This window comes from Chinchilla lanigera, unplaced genomic scaffold (assembly GCF_000276665.1).
Source record: "Chinchilla lanigera isolate Chin_1 unplaced genomic scaffold, ChiLan1.0 scaffold00022, whole genome shotgun sequence".
Lineage (NCBI taxonomy): Eukaryota > Metazoa > Chordata > Mammalia > Rodentia > Chinchillidae > Chinchilla > Chinchilla lanigera.
In genome coordinates, this window is record NW_004955423.1 from 25,266,202 (window position 1) to 25,289,179 (window position 22,978).

General features: G+C 49.6%; 1 protein-coding gene across 3 annotated transcripts in view; it reads right to left on the reverse strand.

Moving 5' to 3' along the window:
• Nucleotides 1-3,257: 3,257 nt before the first annotated feature.
• The window catches only part of Dnajc6 (DnaJ (Hsp40) homolog, subfamily C, member 6), a 113,206-nt gene continuing 93,485 nt past the window's right edge, over nucleotides 3,258-22,978 (reverse strand). For all 3 annotated transcript variants that reach the window (XM_005385302.2, XM_013514470.1, XM_005385303.1), the window contains exons 14-19: nucleotides 21,654-21,722; nucleotides 19,451-19,570; nucleotides 12,457-12,720; nucleotides 10,240-10,382; nucleotides 6,942-7,118; nucleotides 3,258-5,503 (exon numbers count right to left, since the gene is read on the reverse strand). In XM_005385302.2, the coding sequence (XP_005385359.1) occupies nucleotides 5,402-5,503; nucleotides 6,942-7,118; nucleotides 10,240-10,382; nucleotides 12,457-12,720; nucleotides 19,451-19,570; nucleotides 21,654-21,722 (875 nt within the window). In that variant the 3' untranslated portion in view covers nucleotides 3,258-5,401. The remainder of the gene's footprint in view (nucleotides 5,504-6,941; nucleotides 7,119-10,239; nucleotides 10,383-12,456; nucleotides 12,721-19,450; nucleotides 19,571-21,653; nucleotides 21,723-22,978) is intronic.

The window sequence follows — 22,978 nt, forward strand, 5'->3', positions numbered from 1 at the left end:
CATTCCTCAGAGTCTCGCCCCGCCCGCATAACCCCGCCCAGTCTTCGGAGTCCCACCTCCCTCTGCACATAACCCCGCCCCGGTCCTCAGAGCTCCACCCCCCAGCTTCGTCCCGACTCCGCCCTCTCCCCCCACCAAGCCTCATGCGCATGCCCAGCCTCTGCGTGCCTGGGGTCCGCGTGCTCGCAGCCGCCGCGACGGGTGGGAGGAACCGGAAATGGAACTGGAAGCGCGGTTCCTGGCGGGCTGCGGCTTCCGGCCAGCGGGACCTCGGCGTCGGATGCTCACGGTCCTGACGCTGCTGCGGGTCGGCTGGGCCGACTCCACCAGGACAGAGGGCGCCGGGATGGAGGCGCTCGCTCGCGACTGGAGCCGGCTGCGTGTGCGGCCGCGCGCTGAGCTGGGAGGCCGCGTCCTGCCCCGTCTCTCTCCTCGGCGCCCGGGCAGCTCCGCGTGGCCTGCGAGGTCGGCCCGGGCCCCGCGGCGGGAACCCCCGCCTTTGGGGACGGCGACGTTTGCCCGCGGTGCGGGGCGGAATCGGAGACGGTTGCGCTTCTCCGGCACTGGGAGAAGTCGTCTTGCTGGGGACTCTGACGTCTCCCGAGAAACTGCTTCGCCCTGCGGCATTGTGCTTCCCCTCCCCCGCCACGCCCCCGGGGCACGACCCCCGCCGGCTCCAGCTGCCCCTGGGATGCTGCCCTGCGAAACGTTCTCGTCGCCCTAAACCTATAAAACAGAGATGAGATTTATTATCACTTTACAGCTGGAAAAAATCAAGGCTCCCGTAGTAACTAGGGAGCAAGAAAGCCGAGCTCAGTGCCCAGTTAAAATCAGCACCCGAAGGGGCTGGGGATTTAGCTCAGCGGCACAGCGCCTGCCTGGCAAGTGCGAGGTCGTGAGTTCGATTCCCGGTACCGGAAGAAAACAAAACAACAACAACAAAAGTCACACCCGAACTAATCCCCCGGATCAGGCCCCAACACGGCAGGCGCTGTCATAATTAGAGGTAACAGGACACCTGTGTGCGGCGGGCTCGACGCTGCCTGGTGATTGGGGGCGCCCCTGGGGGCAGGGTACTGCACACAGTCCGCACCAAGTACGGGTTCAGTTATCTCTGGAGGGAGCACGAGGCCTTGCTCGCTCGCAAAGGGTCACTGCCAAACCCAGAACACCCTAACATATGTGATGGCCGTTGCATATGACGGGGCCTTCACAGGGAGACCCAGAGGCTAAAGATGGAGTCTGCACTTTGATGCTTCAGTTCAGTAAAGCAGGGACAGCCATCGAGGAACACGGCGGGCAAACTCGGCCTCACGGTGCGGCCTGCCTTCCTCTTGGCCCGGGCAGAGCCCTCCTGGAGGCCGCGATCTAGCGACCCACGAGCAGACCAGGTAGGTCAGAGAATGTCCTCCTAGGCAGGAATGGAGAAGGGAAGTCGGACACTTGGAGATTTGAAGGCTGACATTTAGGGAAGGGGTCTGCTTCCTGGGATGCCTTGGGGAAGGGGAATTTGGGCTTCTCTGACTTGGCTTCTGGAAGGGAGGATCTGCCTGCAACCCCCAGCTCTGCTCAACTTCCCCATGCGTGTTTCCCGAAGTAGGTCTTAGGAATCCAGCATTCCAGACGTTTTTTGTGAATTAAATGAGAAAAGGCGAGCGCATGTGTGCACACGTCAGACAGTAGCTGCAAGACAGAGGTCACATATCACATCTGTCCTGGGGAAGGCTCTCGGGTGCCACATAAATAAAATACAATTACGATCCCACACTAACTGAAATCAGAAATGTCGGTTTTCCTTTCTGAGCCAGCTCTTGCTCTGCACAGCGGTTGCCCGCATAGCAGCTGCAGTGCGAGCCTCTGCCCGGCTGCAGGCCGATCTCTGTCAGCCGGGGTGCAGGTCCCCTTCCAGTTCCCGTAGCCATGCCTGCCGTCTGTGGGTCCTCACCATTCCAGCCCCAGCGCACCTGTCGCGGTAGAATGTCTTAGCGGCAGTGACAGTAGGGTTTACTGAGCTACCACTTGACAAGAATTTGTACACATGCCCCCGAGGCTGTGAGAGTTTATGACTCTTGTCCAATCTCACAGTCCATAATTAGAAAATTCAAGATTCAAACCCAGTCTTTTAGTCTCAGAACAACATACAAGAAGTGACCAGAACATACAGTGACTGTTTAAACTTTTTAACAGTAAAAGACACACTGCCATGCACCACCCGCCAGAATCATCTCCTTGCTTTAAACACTTATCGCACCACTCTTGCCACTTTCTGCAGCAGCTCTGGAAGTCCTGAGTCTCTATGAGGTGTGATCAAAAACACAGTGAAGGCTGCCGCTGTGCGCCATCCAACAGAAAGCAGCTCATAAAAACACGACACTGTCCTCATCCACCTTATGCACTGGATCTGGCACCGTGTGACTTCTAGCTCCTCCCCAAAGTCAAAATGACCATGAAAGGAAAACAGTTTGCATCAATTCAGGACATTAAGGCAGCCAACACCGCACAACTAAAGACCCTTACAAAAGAGGACTCCAGAGCTGCTGCAGAAAGTGGCAAGGACAATGGGACGAGTGTGTTTGAAGCAAGGGGGAAATCTGAGGGGAGTTAATGATACTGTCTTTCGATACTGTCTTTTACATACTAGTGTACCTGTACACTCGTATGCCCAAACACCACAGCTTAGAACCAGCAAAACCAGTTTATTTGACCTACGTTCCCTGGTCAGCGTTTCCAGGAGGGAGACTGATCGCTTGGCTGTGGAAACTGTTTCTGGAATTCCACGTCTGTGCTTCTTCGTTCCACGGTGGTGTCTGCTCGGTGGCATTAGGGTTCAACCTGAGCATTCTTCCTGAGCGCACCGTGCTCCCGCGGTTCAGATGCTTCCATTATAGCACAGGTTTGCAAAGGAATATGCGGCCTTTGTCCTCAGAGAACTAAATATTGGAGAGTTACTTCTTTTCTGAAAAAGCCCCAGACCCCAGGATCAAAACTGCCTCGGCACTTCTGGAAATCCTTCAGCTTTCTAGCTAAGCAACCTATGGGTTTCTATGCTGGTTCTTTTTGATCCGTAATATCATGATCAAAAGGCATGTGTGTGTTGTATGTCAGGAAAGGAGTGCTTAAAGTATAAATCCAGAAATCCTGTCTGATTCCCTTTGGTGCAAAAATATTACATGCTTTTCATATTCTCTCCCCAAAACTTTCCTTATAAGTGAATCATCTCTGATCCTACAAGTGCAAAAAAAACAGGTTTCTCAAAATATTTTTGAGCCTTTTAATATACATTACAAATATTTTAGACCAATCACATTTTGTTGTGTATAACATATTTACAAACAAAAATATATTACAATAAATATGAATGAAACAGTGAATCTGATCAACATCAAGCTCTGTCACAACCAGATAATTAAAAGGAATGCAAAAAACATGTTGGCCTGCATAAGTTAAGAGTTTTAAGATAAATAGGGGTCCAGAATTATAATGTATCTGGAAAAAAGTTGAGGGAAACCCCCAAATTTAAGTTAAATAAGATCCTTTCTCATTGCTAATTACAGAGGGCTTAATGCTGTTTTTAAACTGTTAATGAATTATTCAAACATAATACAAAGCTAATAGAGTCCTATCATTTCAAAATGTACATGACATCCACATAGTGCCTTTTAATTATCATTATATACTCTAGTTCACACAATATCTACAGATGTGAATGAGGAAAAAATAATGGGTCACAGCAACGTGTCTCACATTCCAATTTTAAATAAGACAAGCACATAGTGGGTCAAACATTTTACAATACGTTAATAAATAACACCTAGTTATGGTTACCTGGAACAGTTTCGGCTGTATATTTAAAAAGAACATTTTCTGCAACTTTCACATTGTCAGTAAAGAAAAAATAAATAATGAACCTTTATAGCCAAAAAAAGATCTCTATGTAGAACCTAAAGTATTTTTGACATGCTGTCTTTTCTATAGTTTGCTGCAAGAAAATTAAAGCAAACAAAAAATGATTGTCTTTTAAAAACAACTTTTGAAGCTTTTCACAAATTGAGCATGAACCCTTTAAGATGAGCATGGAAACCTCCTCTTGCCCACCTGCTCTGTGCATATATATATGATATATATTATGCACACTGTACCTATGCCACTCAGAGATCTACTGAAGTCACAGAAGAAAGAACTGCTTATCTCAATAGGAGAACCAGCCCAACACACAGCACTAAAATCCAACCAGGCTGCGGCCTGGAAGTTTCAGTCTTGCTTTGCTTTCACAAAGGTCCCTTGTGTGAATGTCATTCATGTGGGCCTCCATCTCCCTTTAAAACAATAAACCCCACTGCAAAAATCCGGGGTCCAAATTCATCAGGGGAGGGGGGACCTGGTCCCTTAAAGCAAACACTGGCAAAGCTCCTGAGTCGGTCAGAAGGCGGCGCGGCGCCGTGTGCAGCCCCTCCCCCGAGCAGTGCTGGGGTACCTGCCACCCCCTTGCGCCCGGCTGCTCACTCGCCCTGCAGAACTGAGTCCACACCAGCCTCGGGTCCTGGCAGACTGCGAGTGGGCTGCCTGCTTTATGACCTGCTTCCTGCTAAGAAAATTTTCTTGTCAAAGCAAAAGAAAGAACACTAAGCCTTTATGGCAAATTAGAAGTGTCAGTCTTCAAATCAGGTTTGAAGCTGCTCTGATAAGACTTTTTCTTTCATCAACCACAGTTTCTGAAGGGAAAGGAAGGCAGCAACCCAACATCCCGACCACAAGATATCTACACCCTCCCAGTTTCCGTGCTCTTCAGCAGCTCTGCACTAGGGGAGTTTTCCCGGGAAGAACTGCTAGCAGCCTAAGCACTCCCTCTAATCCAGTCCCTTCTGTCAGTGCTCTTGCCAAGAGGCATATACAGTATGATGCTACAGGCCGTAGGAATTAAAAGAAAATACTTGGTGGTTGTGTTCCTGGAATCTGTGCAAAGCCTTCGTTCAAATTATATCTTTCCAGGGAAAACTGAAAACCATTCTTTAAAACCATCAGGCAACCCTGTTAGGGTGACTTTCGCTCCTCAGTCTCCTTCACAGACAATGAGATGGACGACTCGCCTTCCTCTTCGGTGGCCTCAATTTTCCATCTCCCCCCAGCTACCCGCCAGGCAGGCTCCCCAAAGGGCAGGCGGGAATGTCGAGCCTCTGCAGGACCACCCCACTAAAGTCCCTCTCATGCTTTGGCTCTTTTATGGCTGGAAGAAACCAAACATCCACAGTCCTTACCGTGAGAAATTAATTCGTGAGTAACTTAACAGTTTAGTACTGGAAATACATTACTGGCGTTTTTCATTCGTCTGTGCAAACCTCGGAATTGTGATACACACTAAGCATTAGCACAGGTCTGCAGCTGAGATACAAAGGCGCACACATTAATACAAGGGCTTTTGTCCTTGGTTTTCAAATTCAGACCAGGCATCATTGAGCTCCATGAAAATCATCTTTGCATACTGTTCATACGGTTGCCCGGTAGCCTATAGAAGAAAATGGAAACACACGTTAGTCCCACAGACCAAAACTATATTTATATTAAATTCACTGCTAATACGGATTCTAAGTCATGGAAAGGCATCTCTGTTAAGATACTTCTTTTTTTACAGCCTAATCGAGTGACAGCGATCCTTTTAGAGCTCTCACTGATAACAGACATCCTGCCGCGGCATGTATGCCATAGGTTTGCCGCTGCTGGCCTAGTCCATGTGACTTAATTACCCTGGCCTCCCTCCAATGCCACCCACCTGGAAGTGCGCATGGAGGTAATAATCCATCAATAAGTGGACAATAAGGAACTTGGCGGCAAAGACCATACTCATCCTCCAGAGTTTCTACCAAACAACAAAGTCTACTCGCAGCTTGTCTGCCATGGATTTTTTTTTTTTAACCAGGAATCGAAATCAGGACCTCACACTTGCCAGGCAGGCACTGCATCACTGAGCTACATCCCCAGCCCCATGGACTGTATTTTTAAACTGCCATTTTCCAACTTCTAAAAAAGTTAGGCTTTTTGAGAGTCATTACAGGGATATACAATTGGTGGATTTTTCTGGGTTCCTATTTCTCCTTCAAGTGATCAAAATTCAAGGAAGTTGTTTCTCATTAAATCTTCTATCCAAAATCATTATTAAAAAATAGTGGAGAGATGGAAATCATGGAATCCACGAGTGTTACCCAGAGGCCCTCCAATCATAACTTCATGTGCTAGGACGGGGACAGTTCAAGGGACAGCAGGACTTGCTTCTGTCTTGGCTTAGAAGCTTATGAATTTTGACGATTTCACCTGGGCCATGGGTAACCAAAGTTTCAGGCAGTGCAGTCCACGTACATGCACACATGCACTGAGGGAAACGTGAGCTGGCAGAATCAAGGTCATGATGGGTTTGGCTTAAAATTTGATTAATCACCACCACTTCTGCCAGCTACATTCCAGAGCTTCTACCCGACCGTCCTGGCTAAACGTACTGCTCTATCTCCCAAGGGGAAGTTTCCTTTGTGTAGCTGTCAATCTCATCTTACTCTCGCAGGTCAGGCTTACATGGAAACCTTAAAAAAGGAGTCATGCTGCGCTGTATCCGTGAACGTTACACCTCTGCAAATGAAGCCCCCACCCCACTGTCTGTAGTACACAGCGTGATTTCTTTTTGCCCACTTCATGAAGTGTAACTGTTTGTTTAAACACCTGATTGTAACCCACAGACTTAGTTTTATTAAATAAATAACTTAATAAGCCAGCAAATGGAAACTGTGATGTTTTAATACATGCTCATACAGCAGAGAGCTGGGCATGGTGGTGCACACCTGTAATCCCAGCACTCAGGAGGCTGAGGCAGGAGGGTTGCCGCAAGAAACCAAAAAGTAGAATGAAATCATGCAGTGAGGAACACAGCAGTGCTGGGCAGCAGAGGCCATACCCACCTTGTCTGGGTGCACCACCAGCACGGCCTTCCGGTACACTTTCTTCACCTGCTCTGGCGTCACCAAGTCCGCCATGCCTACGGGTTTCCACTTGGTCTCCCCAGCCCACAGCACCGTGTGCATCGTGGACAGAAGGGCTCTGATGTTCCTCTCCTTGCCTTCTATCCACTCCAGAATCTGGAAACGCAGGGGGAATTGAGAAGCGGAGATGCTTTCTGTTCCAGACGGTTCTCCCAGGACTCTGGGAGCTCATCCTTCCCCAGAAGCCTCCCTGCCGTCCCTCTCCCTGGGATGCTCTGCACCTCAGGAGCTGCACACGGTTCACCCGTGTCCCTTCCTCTTTGGCCCCTACAGTTCATGGTACGCTCCTACAGGATAAACTCCCCGAGGTCACAGCTACATCCACCTTACTCCCTGAACTAAATAAATATCCTCTTTCAAAGGGCTCAAGCCACCTTGGCCGCTCTGCGTTAACCCTGTTCTTGTCACGGTGAAGGCCACACCCTGGCGTCACTGTGTGGGGACTTGCCGAGAAGCGAACGGTTAAACTACAGGACAGAAGCCACCGATCATTCAACTGCGGGACAAAAGCACATAGGCTCTGTGAGAAGGGACGTTAAAACAGCAAGAAGTTCAGTGAGTGAGGCACGCTGTGTCCGGCCACTGTCCTTCCCCGTCCCCCAGGAAAACTGCCCAGCCTCGGACAGCTGCCACCCAAACTGCCGTTCTGCTTTTTCTCCTACACGGATATTCTAAGTAACAGCCAGAGTCTCAGTCAGAGCTCTTTTCTCGGGGGAGTCTCCCGGACACTGGGCGCTCTCGTGACGGAGGTAAGTCTTGTCTCCGAGTAATCATTCGTCCTCTACACCGCCCGCATCACACGCTGCGACCCCGCTGTGTGCTCATCTGCTCGAGGAACAGCTGCGTGGGGAAAGGTTCTGAGACAGCACCAAGGTGAGCACGCTCCCTGTGCGCAGGGCCAGTCAGAAAAGTGCTCTTTCGGACCAGTCAGAAAGTTGTTATTTTCGGTCCTTTATCTGAATCCAGCACTGTCCACAGGACCAATCCGAAGACGCCCTTTTCGAGTCTTCACTTTCATCTGGACACCACCCATCAAAAGGACACTGCTTTTGATCCTTATTTGCATGTAACAGGAAGCCGAGTAAGACTTCTGATAGGACAGTGACGCCAAGCGAGTGTTCGATAGGTCAGCTTTCTCCATGCTTTGCGTACAGCGAAGAGAGAAGCGGGGGACTCGGTAGAAAGGACCCCTCCACCTTATCCTGGGGGGCACTGTGACCCTGTTCACTGGCCCCTCTCACTCTGCCCAGCTACTTCTCTTCTGCCTTCAAAATGTACGCTGGTGCTGCCTCTTCTGTGAGTCTTGTCCACTTCTTTCTTTGGGACGCCAGAAACTGGGCAAGAAGCCCAAGGGCCCTCCACCCTGTAACGGTGCTGCCTCTGCTACCACCTCGGTCAGCAGCGGAACTGTAGCTACCTCAGAGCACAGCGCCAAGCCACTGCTGGGTGAACGGATGCATTTAGTCATTTATTCAGATTACAGCCGTTCATAGGTTGGCTATCCGTGGTGTGAACAAATGAGACGATTAGGTTGAAAACATTACAGAAATGCAACAGTCTTTTAGCTCCTCGAGGAGTTCTGCTAGTGGTTGCCTTTGGGTAGATAATGGTTCAATCATGGTTGATCTCGGGCTTCTCCCCAACATTAAATTCCCTGTATCGATCAAATAACCGAGCGTGGTTTTTTAAAAAAAAGCTTTCTTCTACAGAGACCTGTCAGACTTCGCGGGGCCGCAGCTGGAAGTGTTCGGCAGGGGTGACCGTGAAGTCTCGGTGATGTTGTGTTCCATAAGAAACAAATGCAAATGCAGAGTCCTACATTATATTTTAGAAAAATATTCAAGGCTCTACAGCTACTACCAGATCTGTCAGGAAAGGATGGAGGGGGAAGTGACAGTGGTATTTTTTCTCAACACACACAAAACTGATTTGTGGTGGAAGGCCTCCTTTTGGAGATGCGAGATGCAGCGACAGGCCCCGTTCCCTGTACTGTCAGCCTATTTCATGTTCCCTCACGTGGGAATGCAACCTCACCATCTGCGGCCTTACACCACTCCTCACCCTAACACCACCCCTCACCCTAACTGCCTCCCGTCTCCAAGCTACTCTGCGTCCATCTACACACAAATGTCCTTCTCTAGGAAATAACGGCCCTAAGATTCACTGACTTGCAGAGGCGTATTTTTTCCCAAAGTGAAACTCACCTAGACCTTCAGATTCAAAACCAGATACAAATAGAATTGCTTGGACTTAAAGGTGTAACGAGGAGAAGAGGGGAGGTCAAGTGCCACACTCCGTACAGCCTCCCTCAGCACCTATCCTCCAGCCTCAGGTTAGGAGCGTAATATCCCAGTGCATAAATATTTCTCTCTCTATCCTCAGAGAACACATCCGGGGCTTTCTGTCAACACAGTCCAATCCAAAGCTTCCAAGACAGAAGGATACAAACAATGCATTCTTCCCCACACCAAATTCTGATGATTCATCCTCTGAATCTGAGTAACAAACACATCTTAAAGAATGCCAGGGAAACAAAGGAATTCTGTACAGTGTTACCACACCATGGGCCAAAACTTATCACGTTAAAGAAATTCAAGAAGAAAAAGCAATTCAGCAGCATGTGCGACTCTTCCCATGCTGTTCTGCAACAAAAGGGCACAGCTGCACACACACCACTGCCCCCAGGACCGACTGAAATACGACAGCTGCCAGAGCACTGTCCCTTCCGAAGTGCTGTGGTTGGAAGGTCTGTTTCCCTCCTCGAGTTCACTGTTCAGATCCTAACCCCCAGGTGGTGAAATGAGGAGATAGGGCCTTGGGGAGCTGATCTCACATCAGGTTAGCTACTGGAGTCGAAGCTGTACAGGGTTAAGTTGCTGGACACAGGACCCTCTGGCTGTGTTGGAAAAAAGCACATGCATGGTGCCCTGAAGTCAAGATAACCACAGCTGGGACAGCCGAGGACACGGGCTGCTCACACCCCCTAGTCCAGGGAAGCAAACCTGCCTAGTCCCTCCCCTGCTTCCTGTCACTTTCCAGCTCTGCCCAATAAACCTGCCTGAGCCTCAGGCCAACACCCCTTGACGTGCTTTCCAGTGATAAAGCGCTGACGACCCTGGTTTGTGGGGTGCGCTGAGGTTCCGTCTCCTCAGTCCCTGCCAAGTTTGTCACGCGACCTGTCCTACGGCGTTTCACACCGAGTGAGGGGTTTGCTCACCTTTAACTTTTCCGGATCCATCTCTTTCGCCATCTCCTCCTTCCTCATCTCAGCTATTGTTCGAGGTCCCTTTTTGTCTTTGTGAGCATTGAAACCTTGACTCGAAAGGAGGTCTTCGAAGTCAGCTGCTTTTTGTTTCCCTTCTGCAACACAATTTTTGAAAGTCATTGTAGTTTTTATTCTGAAATACAATATGACATCATGGTCTCATAGGACTTAGGGTCCTCAAAGTGCTTTATAGGCATCAACCCCCTTAACCCTCACACTTACACTATGAGTAAGGTAAATGATTCTCATGCCCATTTTACAGGCAGGGAAAATGAAGTCCAGAGAAGTTAAGAGACCTGTCCAGTTCATGTGCATGGCAAAGTTAGGACTGGAGTCTGGGTCATTAAATTAAATCCAACCCCACTTCCCTTGTACCTTTCTTTAGATGAAGAAATCTGTGATTCCTCCATCATAACTAATTAGTGCTGGGGAAGCGGCAGAGGCTGGAAATGCATGTAAGTCCGCCTTCTGCACCGCGCCAACCAAGGGTGTTAGCTGCTCCTAGCGCCCTTCCCCTACACTTCCGGTTGTGGCCTTGCACTCTTTGTCAGTCTATTTGGAGAGACAGCCTAGCACAGCGGCAGGGAGCAAAGACTGGGCTGAGCCCCACAGGGCTGAGGTTCCAGCTCTGCCAATTGTTAGCGATGTGGCCTCAGGCAGGCTACCTGCATGTCTAGCCATCACGTTAGTGCTGCGGAAAGGGACCTGTGTCTTAGCACGAAGCGTGGCAATGCCAGGCCGGGGCTCTGCAGCCAGGGAGCCAGGATTTAAACCCTGGCTCTGCCACTACCCAGTTGTATAGACTTAAGAAATTAATCCTCAGATCTGCGACACAGATTCTTCATGTTTTAAAGATTATGCAAAATAATATGAAAACATGAAAAATGTGTGAATATCATGAAAAATGCCTAGGATAGCAACTGGCAGGTAGCACTCGTGTGACCCAGTAAGTGTCAGCTGCTACTATCCAGAAGACTAGAACAGGTGCCTTTCCATAGAGAGACAGGCTGGTCCCTTCCTCTTATTCTCGAGTATCTCACTGTAGGGTCTGATCATAAGAAAGACTTAATAGGGGGCTGGGGATTTAGCTCAGCGGCAAAGCGTCTGCCTGGCAAGTGCAAGGTCGTGAGTTCGGTTCCCGGTACCGGAGAAAAACAAAAACAAAAAAAAAAAAAGAAAGACTTAATAACCAGGACATTTGCACCCCTCTCACTGGGGCCCATGGGAAAATCCAAACACCATTCCAGAAAGGGGCCCAACCTTTTTCTCCCACCCCCTCTCCCAAAAGAGTAACAACTTTAAGATTCAGCCACTGCTCCCCTAGCATTATTGCCTACTATACATTATTGCCTACTATACACCATGCAAATCGTTTCTGATAATAATGTGCAAACACAGCACATTCCCTGCCTTCCACAACACTCTAGTTGGGAAGGAGGCAGACAAGTGAACCAGCAGTCACACAGTGGCACAAGGTGTTCATCACAATCAGTCAACCTGAACAGGTTAAGAGTGCCCAGCAGATCAGCAGAGCACAGCTCCGGGTGTGTGTGGGTGATTGACATCCAGGCCAGCAAATGGAGTGGAGAGTCCCACCCCACATGTGGGTGGCACCAACCAATAGGCATCTAACGTAGATGGAATAAAAAGGGAAAGAAGTGTCCCCATTTGTACTGAGCTCCAGTCTGCACCATGGCCTTTGGACATCAGTCTCCAGTTTCTTCAGTCACTGGTGACTCTGCTAGGAGCTTCTAGGCCTTTCAACCTTGGGCTGGTGCTGCATTCTTGAACCTTCTTGTTCTGCGTCTTCCATCTTGAGCTAAGCAGCTGGTGGATCCTCTGCTTCTCAGAACACAGATGGCCAGTGTGGACTCTGCCTCTGATCCTGTGAGCTATCTGATAAATTCCCTGGCACAATCACACATCATTCTCCATGGATTCTGCTCCTCTAGAGAATTCCAACTAATGCGACATGTTTGGAATCACATAGCACGCCCAGGATGCTCCAGGTAGAGCACTGAGAGAAAGGGTCTCGTGGCACCTCCACAACCACAAGGTTGCCTTGGAAACCACTAGATTTGTTTCCTATCTCCTTCAGACACACAAACCCAGGCAGCTGACAACACACACAGGTCACTACATGGCTAGGCGCCACCCTATCATCCTTACCCAAATTAGCGGGTCCTTTCCCACGTTCACCCTGGCTCCCAGGCACAGAAGAGAAGCTCACGTTGTAGTTGGGCCGGTTCTGGGGCGAGGAGTGTGGCATGCTGGGCTGTGGCTTAGACTGTGACTGCTGCCAGCTGTAGCCACCCCCTTGCTGCCACCCACTGCCCATGGGCTGGGGAGAGGCTCTCTGTGGCGAGCTGAGAGGTGGGAATCCTCCACCCAGGCCAGTGGGTGTGGTGGGTTTGCTGGCAAATGAAGAGCTGCCTACAGGAAAACAAGGGAGAAAGATGTTACGGTTTAGATTTAGAATGTCCCACGTCTCATGTACGTGGAGGATGACTGGATCACGGACCCCATGCCTCAGTGGATTCGCCCATGGAAGTGTTAACAATGAACGTGCTACCAGGAGGTGAAGCCGGGTCGGAGGCGGTCCCTGCGGATGTGACCTGCAAGGCTGCATCCGTGGCCCTGGCTCCTTCCTTCTCTCTCTGCTCCTGGCCACCATGGGGTGAGCAGCTTTTCTCCACCGAGCTGTTTCTGCCTTGGAGCCACAGGCCATGGACTGCACCCACTGGAATCATGAGCCAAATAAACCTCTGCTCCTTTAAATCCCAGGAGTCCAGTGTTCTGTTCCCGGTGATGGGAAAGGGACTAATGCAAAAGGCTTTTCTGAGGCGCCTCTAACATTTGTATCTCAAGGTGTTATTCACAATAACCTTAGTGGAGACCTCCTTCACCCATAATTACCCTTCCTGGTAAATAAACTGCAGACGTATCTATTATTTCTTTGATTCCCACAGCAACTTGTTGAAGTCTGTGTTCAGAGCCTCCTATTTTCATCAGATGAACAAATAGCTGCTTAAGTGATTTTCTCAGAGTCGTACAGCCAGCACATGGCAGCACCAGGACTTGAGTCCAAACCTTTGACTCCACAGCAGACGAGCCCTGGCTCCTCCCACTGTGCCACCCCACCCACCACCACCCCCCTCACCTTCCCTAGAGTGAAAACTGCTGCATGACGAAGGCCGGGACGAAAACCTTTATTTAGGTGCCGCTTAAACTCCAGCCGTCAGGATTAGTCACTGCTTTTTGGAAGTGGTAGAGGTTGCGGCTCAGAAAGAATACCGACAGGCTCACAATCACACAACTAGTTAACGGAGCCTAACCTGACCGCAAGCATCCTGCCTCCCTTCTCCTTCTGAAATCCTGTTTCCTCCCCAAAGCTCTCAGCCTTCGCTACAAGCCATTCCACTGTCTCTCTCTGTTAGCGCTACTTCCCTTCTGTTCTGATTCTGGGGCGCCTCTTCCCTTCCCCTTCAGGAAGGCTGTACTCTGGCCACCGGACTTGGAACCAACCTGCTTTGAAGCCTCAGCTCCTACACTCACTCACCATGCATTCTCGTTGTCATGCGTTCCTTCATTCATTCATTCACCAGGATTTTTTGAAGTCTACCATGCACGGGGCACAGGGAACGTGCATAAAATATTCTTTCAAACCTGGGCAAGAAACTTCAACCCCTTGGGCCTCAGTTTCCTCATCTGTGAAATGGAATCTACATCCACATCACAACTATATTGTAAAGACACAATAACCATGTGGCTGCACAGCCCCAAATCTACAGCCAGGAGGCGTTCCATCCTGCCCAGTAAGACAGAGCCCTACACAGGCACATGCTGGTGCATCAGAAGGGCGCAACAGACACATGGAAATAGACAAGGATGACGCAGGGCTGTGCTCCCGTGTGGCCCTGTCCCCTCCTTCTGGAGCACACAGTAGGAAGCCCTCTCTCCAGTCCACGGCACCAGGTCCTACCCTCAGGCGTCAGGCTGGGCTTTCACTCTGCCCTGGGGTCTACATTTTATTCTTTAAGGATGCCCACTTCATTCTAAACATGTCGTTATTTGGAATTCAAAACAAGCTGGGAAAACCCAGCTAACTGAAAAGGAAGCCGAATTTCGTGTGCCCCAGCTCTTCCCGCACTTACTGGGTCAGCACCTTCGGCTGGGCCGCGGGGGCCCTGCTGTCGGGGCCGTCCACACCACGCGACTTCCTTGAGTCTCACCTTCCAGAGCACTTTCCTCCCCAGTGAGCGCGCCGAAGCCGCGAGCAGAGAAATAAAAGGCAGGCGCCAAGCCAGAGGCCACCGCTCTGCCCCTGAAAGCTAAGCCCTGGTCCTCAGCCTCGCCTGCGTGTCAGAGTTCCAGGTGATTCTGATTTTATCTTACAATCCCATCCTGTGTCCCACCGGCCCTCCGCGGTGTTTCACATTTCACAGGGGCTTCTCCCTCCCCGCATGTCATGAGCTCCAACAAGCAGGAATGTGATTTGCCTTGATTTGTACATCCTGGATGCTTAGCAGGGAGAAGAATCAAAATGGCTATCGACTGAGGGAGTTAGTGGCTCTGTGTGGACGAGCCGTCTTCTCCACATTCAGCACTGGCCCCTCCCAACCTGTTTTCTTGCTGGTTGATTGGTTGGTTTTTTGAGACAGGGTCTCACTATGTAGTGTAGGATGGTCTTGAACTCACAGCAAGCCTCCTGCCTCAGCCTCACGAGTGCTGAGACAACAGGCATGTGCACCAGGCCGGGCTTCCAAACCAGAGTTTCTAAGACCTGTTAATAAGTATGCAAGGGATAAAAATTCCTCTCACCTTCAATTTTCCTGTCAGCCCATTAACAATCTCTGCTGATTTCCGCTATTAACTATCAGATGGCTCTTGCGCCATTGCTGACCTCAGACATCACCTTCCCATCTCTTATGCCTCGGGCAGCTGGCCCATCCTCTCCCCCGCCTGTCCCGTTCTCACCGTGTCTTGGTTACTTTTCTCTCGTTGGTGAGACAAAATACCCAACGCCCAAAAGGAAGGAAGGAAAGGTTTATTTAGCTCATAGTTTGTGGAGGTTTCAGTCCCTGCTTGGCTGGGTCCAAGGCAGCATGGCACATGGCAAAGGGCAGCCATTCATGGAGGTGGAAAGCAGCAGAAGCAGCAAGAGCAAAAGGGAAGAATGGCAGCAAACAGCCTCGTTCCCTCCCTTATACTGTAAGCAGGCTCCCCCCACCCAGTGGGCGTGTAGCTCTCACATAATCTCCACGCCCTCCTCTTCCACAGGCTCAGGATGTACACAAAGTATAAAGACAGATGATGAAGACAGATGACTGACAGAGAGATGATAGATGATTGATTGATAGATAGATGATAGATAGATCATCTTCCTTATAGTAAACTGCTCACCAACACATATATAGTGTGGGAAGGACATTTAATAGTTTACCTTACAAGGTACAACCTATACGGGATTTTGAGCCTGACCAGGCCGTATGATTGTTCTGGAGGAAGTCTTGCAAAAAGCTTAGTGTAAACCTTCATCCCAGGGAAGGCTGCTGGGACAGCACAAGATGTTTTGCTAAGATGTGTCCGAGGGAACGATAACATGATGGCCAGGAAGGCCAAAGTACAGCCCTGGGCTAGTTAAACTATGATGTTCTCACTAATCTGCACATTTCCTCTCCCATTTCCCATTCCTGCTTTTTGTAAAGGAAAGACTAATAAATAGCCAGAGAAAACTGCAATCAGGGCTTCAGTGCTGGAGGCTGTAGCCCCCGATCCCCTAACTTTGTCTCTCTTGTTTGCTTTTCATCCACCGCACCTCGTTTCTGGGACCTGTCACCTCACAAAAACCAACAGTATAGAAAAAAGAACAGAATTCAAGAATCACAGTATTCAGACATCACCGTGGTCTGAATTCACACATCACTACTTCCAGCAAGAATCATTAAAGAATGCTAAGACACTGAGTAAGAGTCCAGTGGAAAAAACGGCTATTTTTCAGTAGGATTGCCTCCAGGTACCTCTCCCAGACTCCTTAGTTACAAGGAGAAGCTGGTAACTTCACAGGGACGAAACCTGGCAGACACGGCCTTGCCCAAGCAGTCAAAGCTGAGATCGAACCCAACTGAGACCGGCGGTGCTGGCCTGCGCCCTCCACGCACCAACATCTGCAACGCGGCAGAGAGGCCGAGGCAGGTTCCACGCCTACAGGATCTGAAAGACACTAACTGCAGGGCCTCAGCAGGATTTCTGCACAGCACTTCCCAGTGTCACCTCTTTAGAGAGGACTTTCCGACCCACCTGTCTAAATAAAACCTCGGCTCATCCCTCGCTCATGATCATTTGGCCAGGCAGGCGCTCGTGCCCCTGGGCTATGGCCCCAGCCCTCCCCACCCTTTCACTTTCCCTGTTTTCTCCTTCTTTTTTTCAGAGCGCTGAGCACTGGGATTACACAGGCAAGCTCCAGAGCTGGACTTCTTGGTGTGAAAGCCTCGTGACTTGCTGGAGACCACTACAAAGAGGCTCCAAGCAGGATTTAATATTAACCAATTGGCTTTCCGTGTTTACTTGTGAGGTGTCTGAAGGCCACAGCTGAGGATGACTGGCTCCAACCCCAATTAACTTAAAGGAGACTGCAGCTGCAGGCATCTCACTCCTGCTGTGAAGGCCTTACTAGCGATAACATAGTTCTCCTAAATTAACATAATGTATTACTTGGGAAAGTCCTGCCCAGATTCCCCAGTTTTCTTGAGTATCCTCCTCCTTTGTTTATAAACCAAATAAATCCAGGCCGCCCAGAGCAGTCTTTGGCTAACTCAGAGAATACTGAACCTGTAAGGGAGTTAGTGCCCCCTGGTGCCCTAAAATCATTACCATTGTCTGCATTTATTTAAGCCTTTGCCGTCCACTCGTTTGGGAGACTGTGGGCCTGATCATCCTGCAATAACTTAGGGTTATGTAACCCAGTTTTCAATAGTGACTTGGGCGTGTCACTTAGCCTTTGGGTCTCATTTTCACTAAAATGAACATTGTAATAGTCCCTACCTCCAGTATTACTAGGAAGATCTTATGAAATGTTATGTAAGACACTTAAAAGAGCACCCCTCACATAGTGAAGCTCTCAACAAACATTAACTGTCATTATTATTTTTATGATTTGAAATTATATACTTATTCATTTATTATCTCTTTACACTTCTAGGGTTTAACCTTTAAGAAGACAGGAGTTTTGTTTTTCTTTGGTTGCTTCTTATTAAAACAGTGCTAAAATATAGAAAACACTTAGTAAATAGTTGTTGTGTGATGGAAATTTTAAAAAATTAAGATCGAGTATCTGACCGCACATTAAGACAAAATGAGCTCACGCCGCCCAGCACGCAGCTCAGTAGCTCCAGACTCACTCAGCCTTGACTGACTACACAGAGATAACCTGACACAGCCCAGCCCGACCGCACCCCGCTGCACACCCTGCACTTTCCAGCCCCCAAACATGCCCTGTTTGCTAACTTGTTTCAAGGACTTTCTGCTCAGCAACGAAGAAAAACTGATGCTACCCAAGAAAAATCCACCACGCTTTTAAGCTTTTGTATCTCCTGCTTGCAAGCCTATATAAACTAAGCCCAAACCAGCTCGGGGCTGGTGCTTTGGGAGCGATCCCCACCATTAATAAAGTTGGCTGCCTTCCAACTCCTGGGGGCAGAGCCTTTTCCATTTGGTTCCGTACCTGGTTCTGTGACAGTTAGATAAATACATGTATAAAAATGAGCAGTAAATAAGATTCTAAGTACAATTTCACCTGATATAACTACTTTAAAATCTGAAATTTACATTAAAGTACAATGCAGAATAAGGAAGAAGAGGACCATGTGAAGTAATTTGGGGAGCTTGTTTGGTGTTGCTTCTTTTCATTGTGGTACTAGGCATTGAACCTAGGGCCTTCACTCTGAGCTACATTCCCAGCCCCTTTTTGTTTTCTTTTTTGTTTTGTTTTGAGGCAGGGTCTTGCTAAAAGGCTAAACTGCCCAAGCCAGACTCATACTTGTGATCTTTCTGCCTTGGCCTGGCAGAGTTCTGGGATTACAAGATGCACCACCACACCTAGATGAGAGATCTTGAAAGGAAAAAAAAAAGTCCAAGTAGCACAGAATGGAAAGTCAAGGTTCTGCTGCAATTTCCAGCGAAGTGGTGCCGGGCTCAAGTCCCTGCGTGTAACTGGGCACCAGGGCCTTCAGGGGACTCTGTGAAAACACAGACCGTCCCCATGGTGCACACCAGCCCAGTAGGACTCAGGCCTGTCTCACCACTGCACTGCCCTAGAGAAGATGGGAAAGAGGGACAGGGGACGAGGGACCGCGCACCCCGGCACCCTAGGTGTCCCACCCCCGGTCAAGGAGCACCACTGTGAGCACCGACGCAATTCACAAAAGTCAGTTTCTTTATGAGAAGAGACTTAATTTTGTTTCAAAACTTCATAATCCGATCACTCCCATCATTACATACGCCTCTGACGCTGCTCGGTCACGTGAGGGACTCGCCTGCCCTGTCGTCGTATGCCACTTGGTCCTTTGTACTCCGCCAGGGTCTCAACCGTTTTTTTGCAGGATCAAAATCCACAGAAGCCAGGGTTTCCCAAACACACTGGCCTAAGGGACACTTGTCCCAGAACCACTACTAACCTAACTGTGGGAAACACTCCGGAAATACAACACACAGAGCCTGTGGAGTCATACAAAGTGACCAGAGAGTGCGGCTAACGGAGGAGAAGATGAACACTGCGCAGTCTCCCAGGGGGCATCATGGCGCGACTTCCGCAGGGCTGGGGCAGGGGAGCTGCCCATCTTGTACGTGGCCCTGTACTTTCGCTCTATGACAAACCTCACTGTCACGTGCCCCTGGAAGCTCCAAGTTTTTTCCTGCTCAGATCCAAAATCAGGCATTGGAGAAATTGGAAAAATCAATTGGAGAAACTCGTGGACAGATGTCATGCCCACCCAACATGTGACGCCATCTCTCACAAGCCAGTCCCAACCTGGAGCATACGGCTTAAGACGAAGCACCACTCCAGGTCCCGAGGAGCCACAGTAATTTGCTGTGACAGTGAGATTTAGACTGGGGGCACTGCCACCTGGACAGTTCTTTATTTCTTAGCCTGCCGGGTTTGTACCTAGTGTCCCGAGGTCGGCGAAAGGGTCCAGAGTCTGGGGCTTGCTCTGATGCGTTGGGGTGCCGTGCGAAGACCCTGTCGGGCTGGTGGCAGCTGATTTGCTTCCCATTCCAAAGCCTCCTGAAAAGGAAAGAGCACCATGAGAAATCAGTGAGTTGTCCAGGCTGGATTCTGCAATCCCGAACGTCAGAGGCACAGTTCCTCGGTCAGGACAGGGCCAGAACGGCGTCAGAGGTCCCCGGGCTATTTTTATGAATAGGGTAAACAGGGATCGGGAGGGAAGAGGAGACCAAGCCAGAGATCGGCATCCCGACCGCACCTCAGCTGGTGTCCCTGCCATCTCCTCTCCCGCCTCATCCTTCCTGTGGGATCTGGAGTTCGCCCTGAACCTGCATCCCAGCTCTGCCCCTTCCTGGGTTACCCTGGGGGTCTCCTTAACATCTCTGAGCTTCAATATTTTATCGTTGTCTTTTCGAGATTACACAAAACCAAACTCACAAGCAATAAAAGCAAAAAGTAGACAGACGCAACCCAACCTTCTGCGCAGCCAGAGAAAGTCAACAGGGTGGAAAGACAAACCACGAAATGGGGAAAACATCTGCCAGTCATATCTGATAAGGCATTAATACCTAGGATGTATTCAGAGCTCCTACAACTTAATAACAAGTTAAAAGAACCTGACTTTAAACTGGCCAAAGCCCGCAACAGACATCAAACAGCCACAAGCATACAGAAAGATTCTCCCATGACTAATTATTAAAAAAATGTAAATCAGAACAACGACATCACCCCACACCTGTTGGGATGACCATTTTTTTTTTTAAAAGCCAAGGCTGCTGGCACAAACCTGTAACCCCAGCACTTGGGAGGCTGAGGCAGGACTTCTGGGAGTTCAAGGCCAACCTGAACTGCACAGCAAGAGCCTGTCTCAGAAACCCAAAACAAAAAACAAAGAAAGGAACAAAAACAGAAAACAAGTGCTGGTGAGGATGTGAAGAAATCAGAACCTCAGCTCACCCCGGTAGGAATATGAGACGGTGCACCCCACTCGAGAGCAGTATGACACCCACCACGTGATCATGAAGCCTCACTTCTTAACTTCCACATCCACGGCACTGACAGCAGGGCCTCACACACGCCCATGTCCGTGGCAGCACGCCTCACAGCAGGTGAGAGGCAAAGCAAACCAAACACCTCTCACCAGAGGGGAGGCAGAAAAACTTGCACACAGGTGCGAGAAAATATTACTCAGCCTTTAAAGGGAAAATGCCGTCACATGCTTCAACATGGATGAGGCCTGGGACACGGCCACGCAGAGACAGGTTCTGCGAGGGTCCACCTGTACAAAGTGTCCGTCACAGCCACAAAAGCAAAGGGAAAGCTAAGGAGAGAGGAGCGCTGTTGGTGGACATGCAGGTGCAGTCATGCGTTCCGGGGAGGCTGGTTCTGGGGTACATCGGACAGCAACGGGCGTGTAGGTGACAACTGGTACCACCTGCTCGGAAACTGAGGGAGGGTGAATCTTACGTTATAGCTTCTTTTTTCTAACCCAACAAAAACAAAAGGAAACAGCAACTGGTGCAGGGAGTTGTGAGAAGAACTTTGTGTGTGTGTGTGTGCACACGTGCGTGCATGCGTGTGCATGTGTGTGAGTGTGCATGTGCGTGTGCACTCCTGCATGAGCAGCAACAGGAGCACGATCACCCAAGAGCTCTCAGGAAATGTCACACTCCTGTATTACAAAGAATCGCAACCGCAGAATAAGCACGTTGAGAAGAAAGAAAGTTTTCATGTTCAGCACCCGCTCTATGCCAGAAGCCACCATCCAAGCCGTTTCACCTAAACTTACGGAACTGTGTGGGATGAAAATTACTATCCCCATTTTGTAGAAAAGAATACGGCAGCTCAGCCTCATCCAAGAATCCAAGGGTTTCTACGCTGTACAATTAGGGTTCGATTTTATCTTCAAGACAGATATTCAGCCGATGAGACCCGGGGAAGTGAAATAACACACTCAGCAGTGACATAACACACAACCACATCACCAAACACACCAGGAGATACTGATCAGGAAAGATCGACACATCTCCTCCCATCACCTGGGCGTCCCAGCTCTGTCTGCGCCCGGCTCCTGTGGGGTGAAGGGTTACGCCTCGGCAGCCGGCTGGCTCAGTGTGTACAAAACACAACCTGTTCACGTTACCTGGTTTAGCGTGCCAGTCCCAGGCTCCAGACACATCCGGCTGAATGTTCACGGCAGGGGTGCTAGACGCTGCGAACGGGGAGAAGGCGAAGAAGAAAATCAAGATCATTCTGGAGAGAGCTTTCCGACGTCACGCAGGATCCAGCCACCCCACCCCCCAGACCAGCTAGGCCTCTGGGGTCCCCAGGCTCCGCCCTCCCTCGAGCTCTCCCATGCTCCCCAACATGGACTTCTCCGCCTCCTCCAGGGCTCCCCACACCAGGCCAGGCAGAAGCCGGAGGGAACTCAGCCTGTCCCTGCCCCGGCTCGCCCTGCTCGGCTCGGCATCCACACACTAGGAATTAGGACTGTGCACGCGTCCGCCATTAAACCGGGAGCCCCTGCAGGGCAGGAGCTGCCTCCTTGGTCTTGGTGCTCCCTGACTCCGTCCTTAACACAGCGGGAAATGAGAAAAAGGGCAGAAATCCTTCAAGTCACCTTAGCTTTGCACTAACAAGAGTCCTGGGTGTGACCCACTTAGTGCTGATATTTTATTTTCCCTTCTGCTGTGACACGAATTGAGAATTCTGAGTTGTTCATGACACGTATAGGGCTGTGACTACGTACCACCCGCGACGCTGGTGACAGGGATGTGTCTATTGTCACCCGAAAGAAGCCCATTGCGGCCTCAAAACAGACTGTTCTGAGCCCTCTCAAACTTATAAACCAAGAATTTGAAAACACTCTGCCGAAACAAGGAATTTCTTTCTAAGGCACCTTCAGGTTTTGCCCACAGACATCAGGGAGTCAAATGCAAATGCTAAACTAACATTGCAACTGGGGTTGAAAACACACACACACCCTGAGAATGACTCAGACACCAGGATAAGCAGTCCAGGACTCACCCAGACCTGTGCTGTTTACTTAGCACCAAGCCAACCCGCGCCTTCCCTTCACTACATTAAAAGGATGCGCATTATCAGTGCTAATGACGCCTTCCTACCTATTCCTCCTTTCTCCTTTTCCACAGCGATCCATGAAAACAGAGGTGGAAAGTAGGCAGCTTCGCTCACATTCCCTACCTGATTTCTCTTAAACGTTGACCCTGGTCCTACGTCCACTAGGGTGTAAAATGAACATCAGAACTTCACCCTTATTACTAATGAATCGAACCCATAAGCCCTCATGATTTCCTACCGTATGCAAAGCACCGTGTCAGTCAACAGAGGCCTAGAGATGCATCACCCACCCCCAGGAAATATAAAACCTGTCAAGAACATACGAATATATGAAAAATAATACAAGAACATGTAATGAAATGATTTAACATATGAATGTGTTCACAT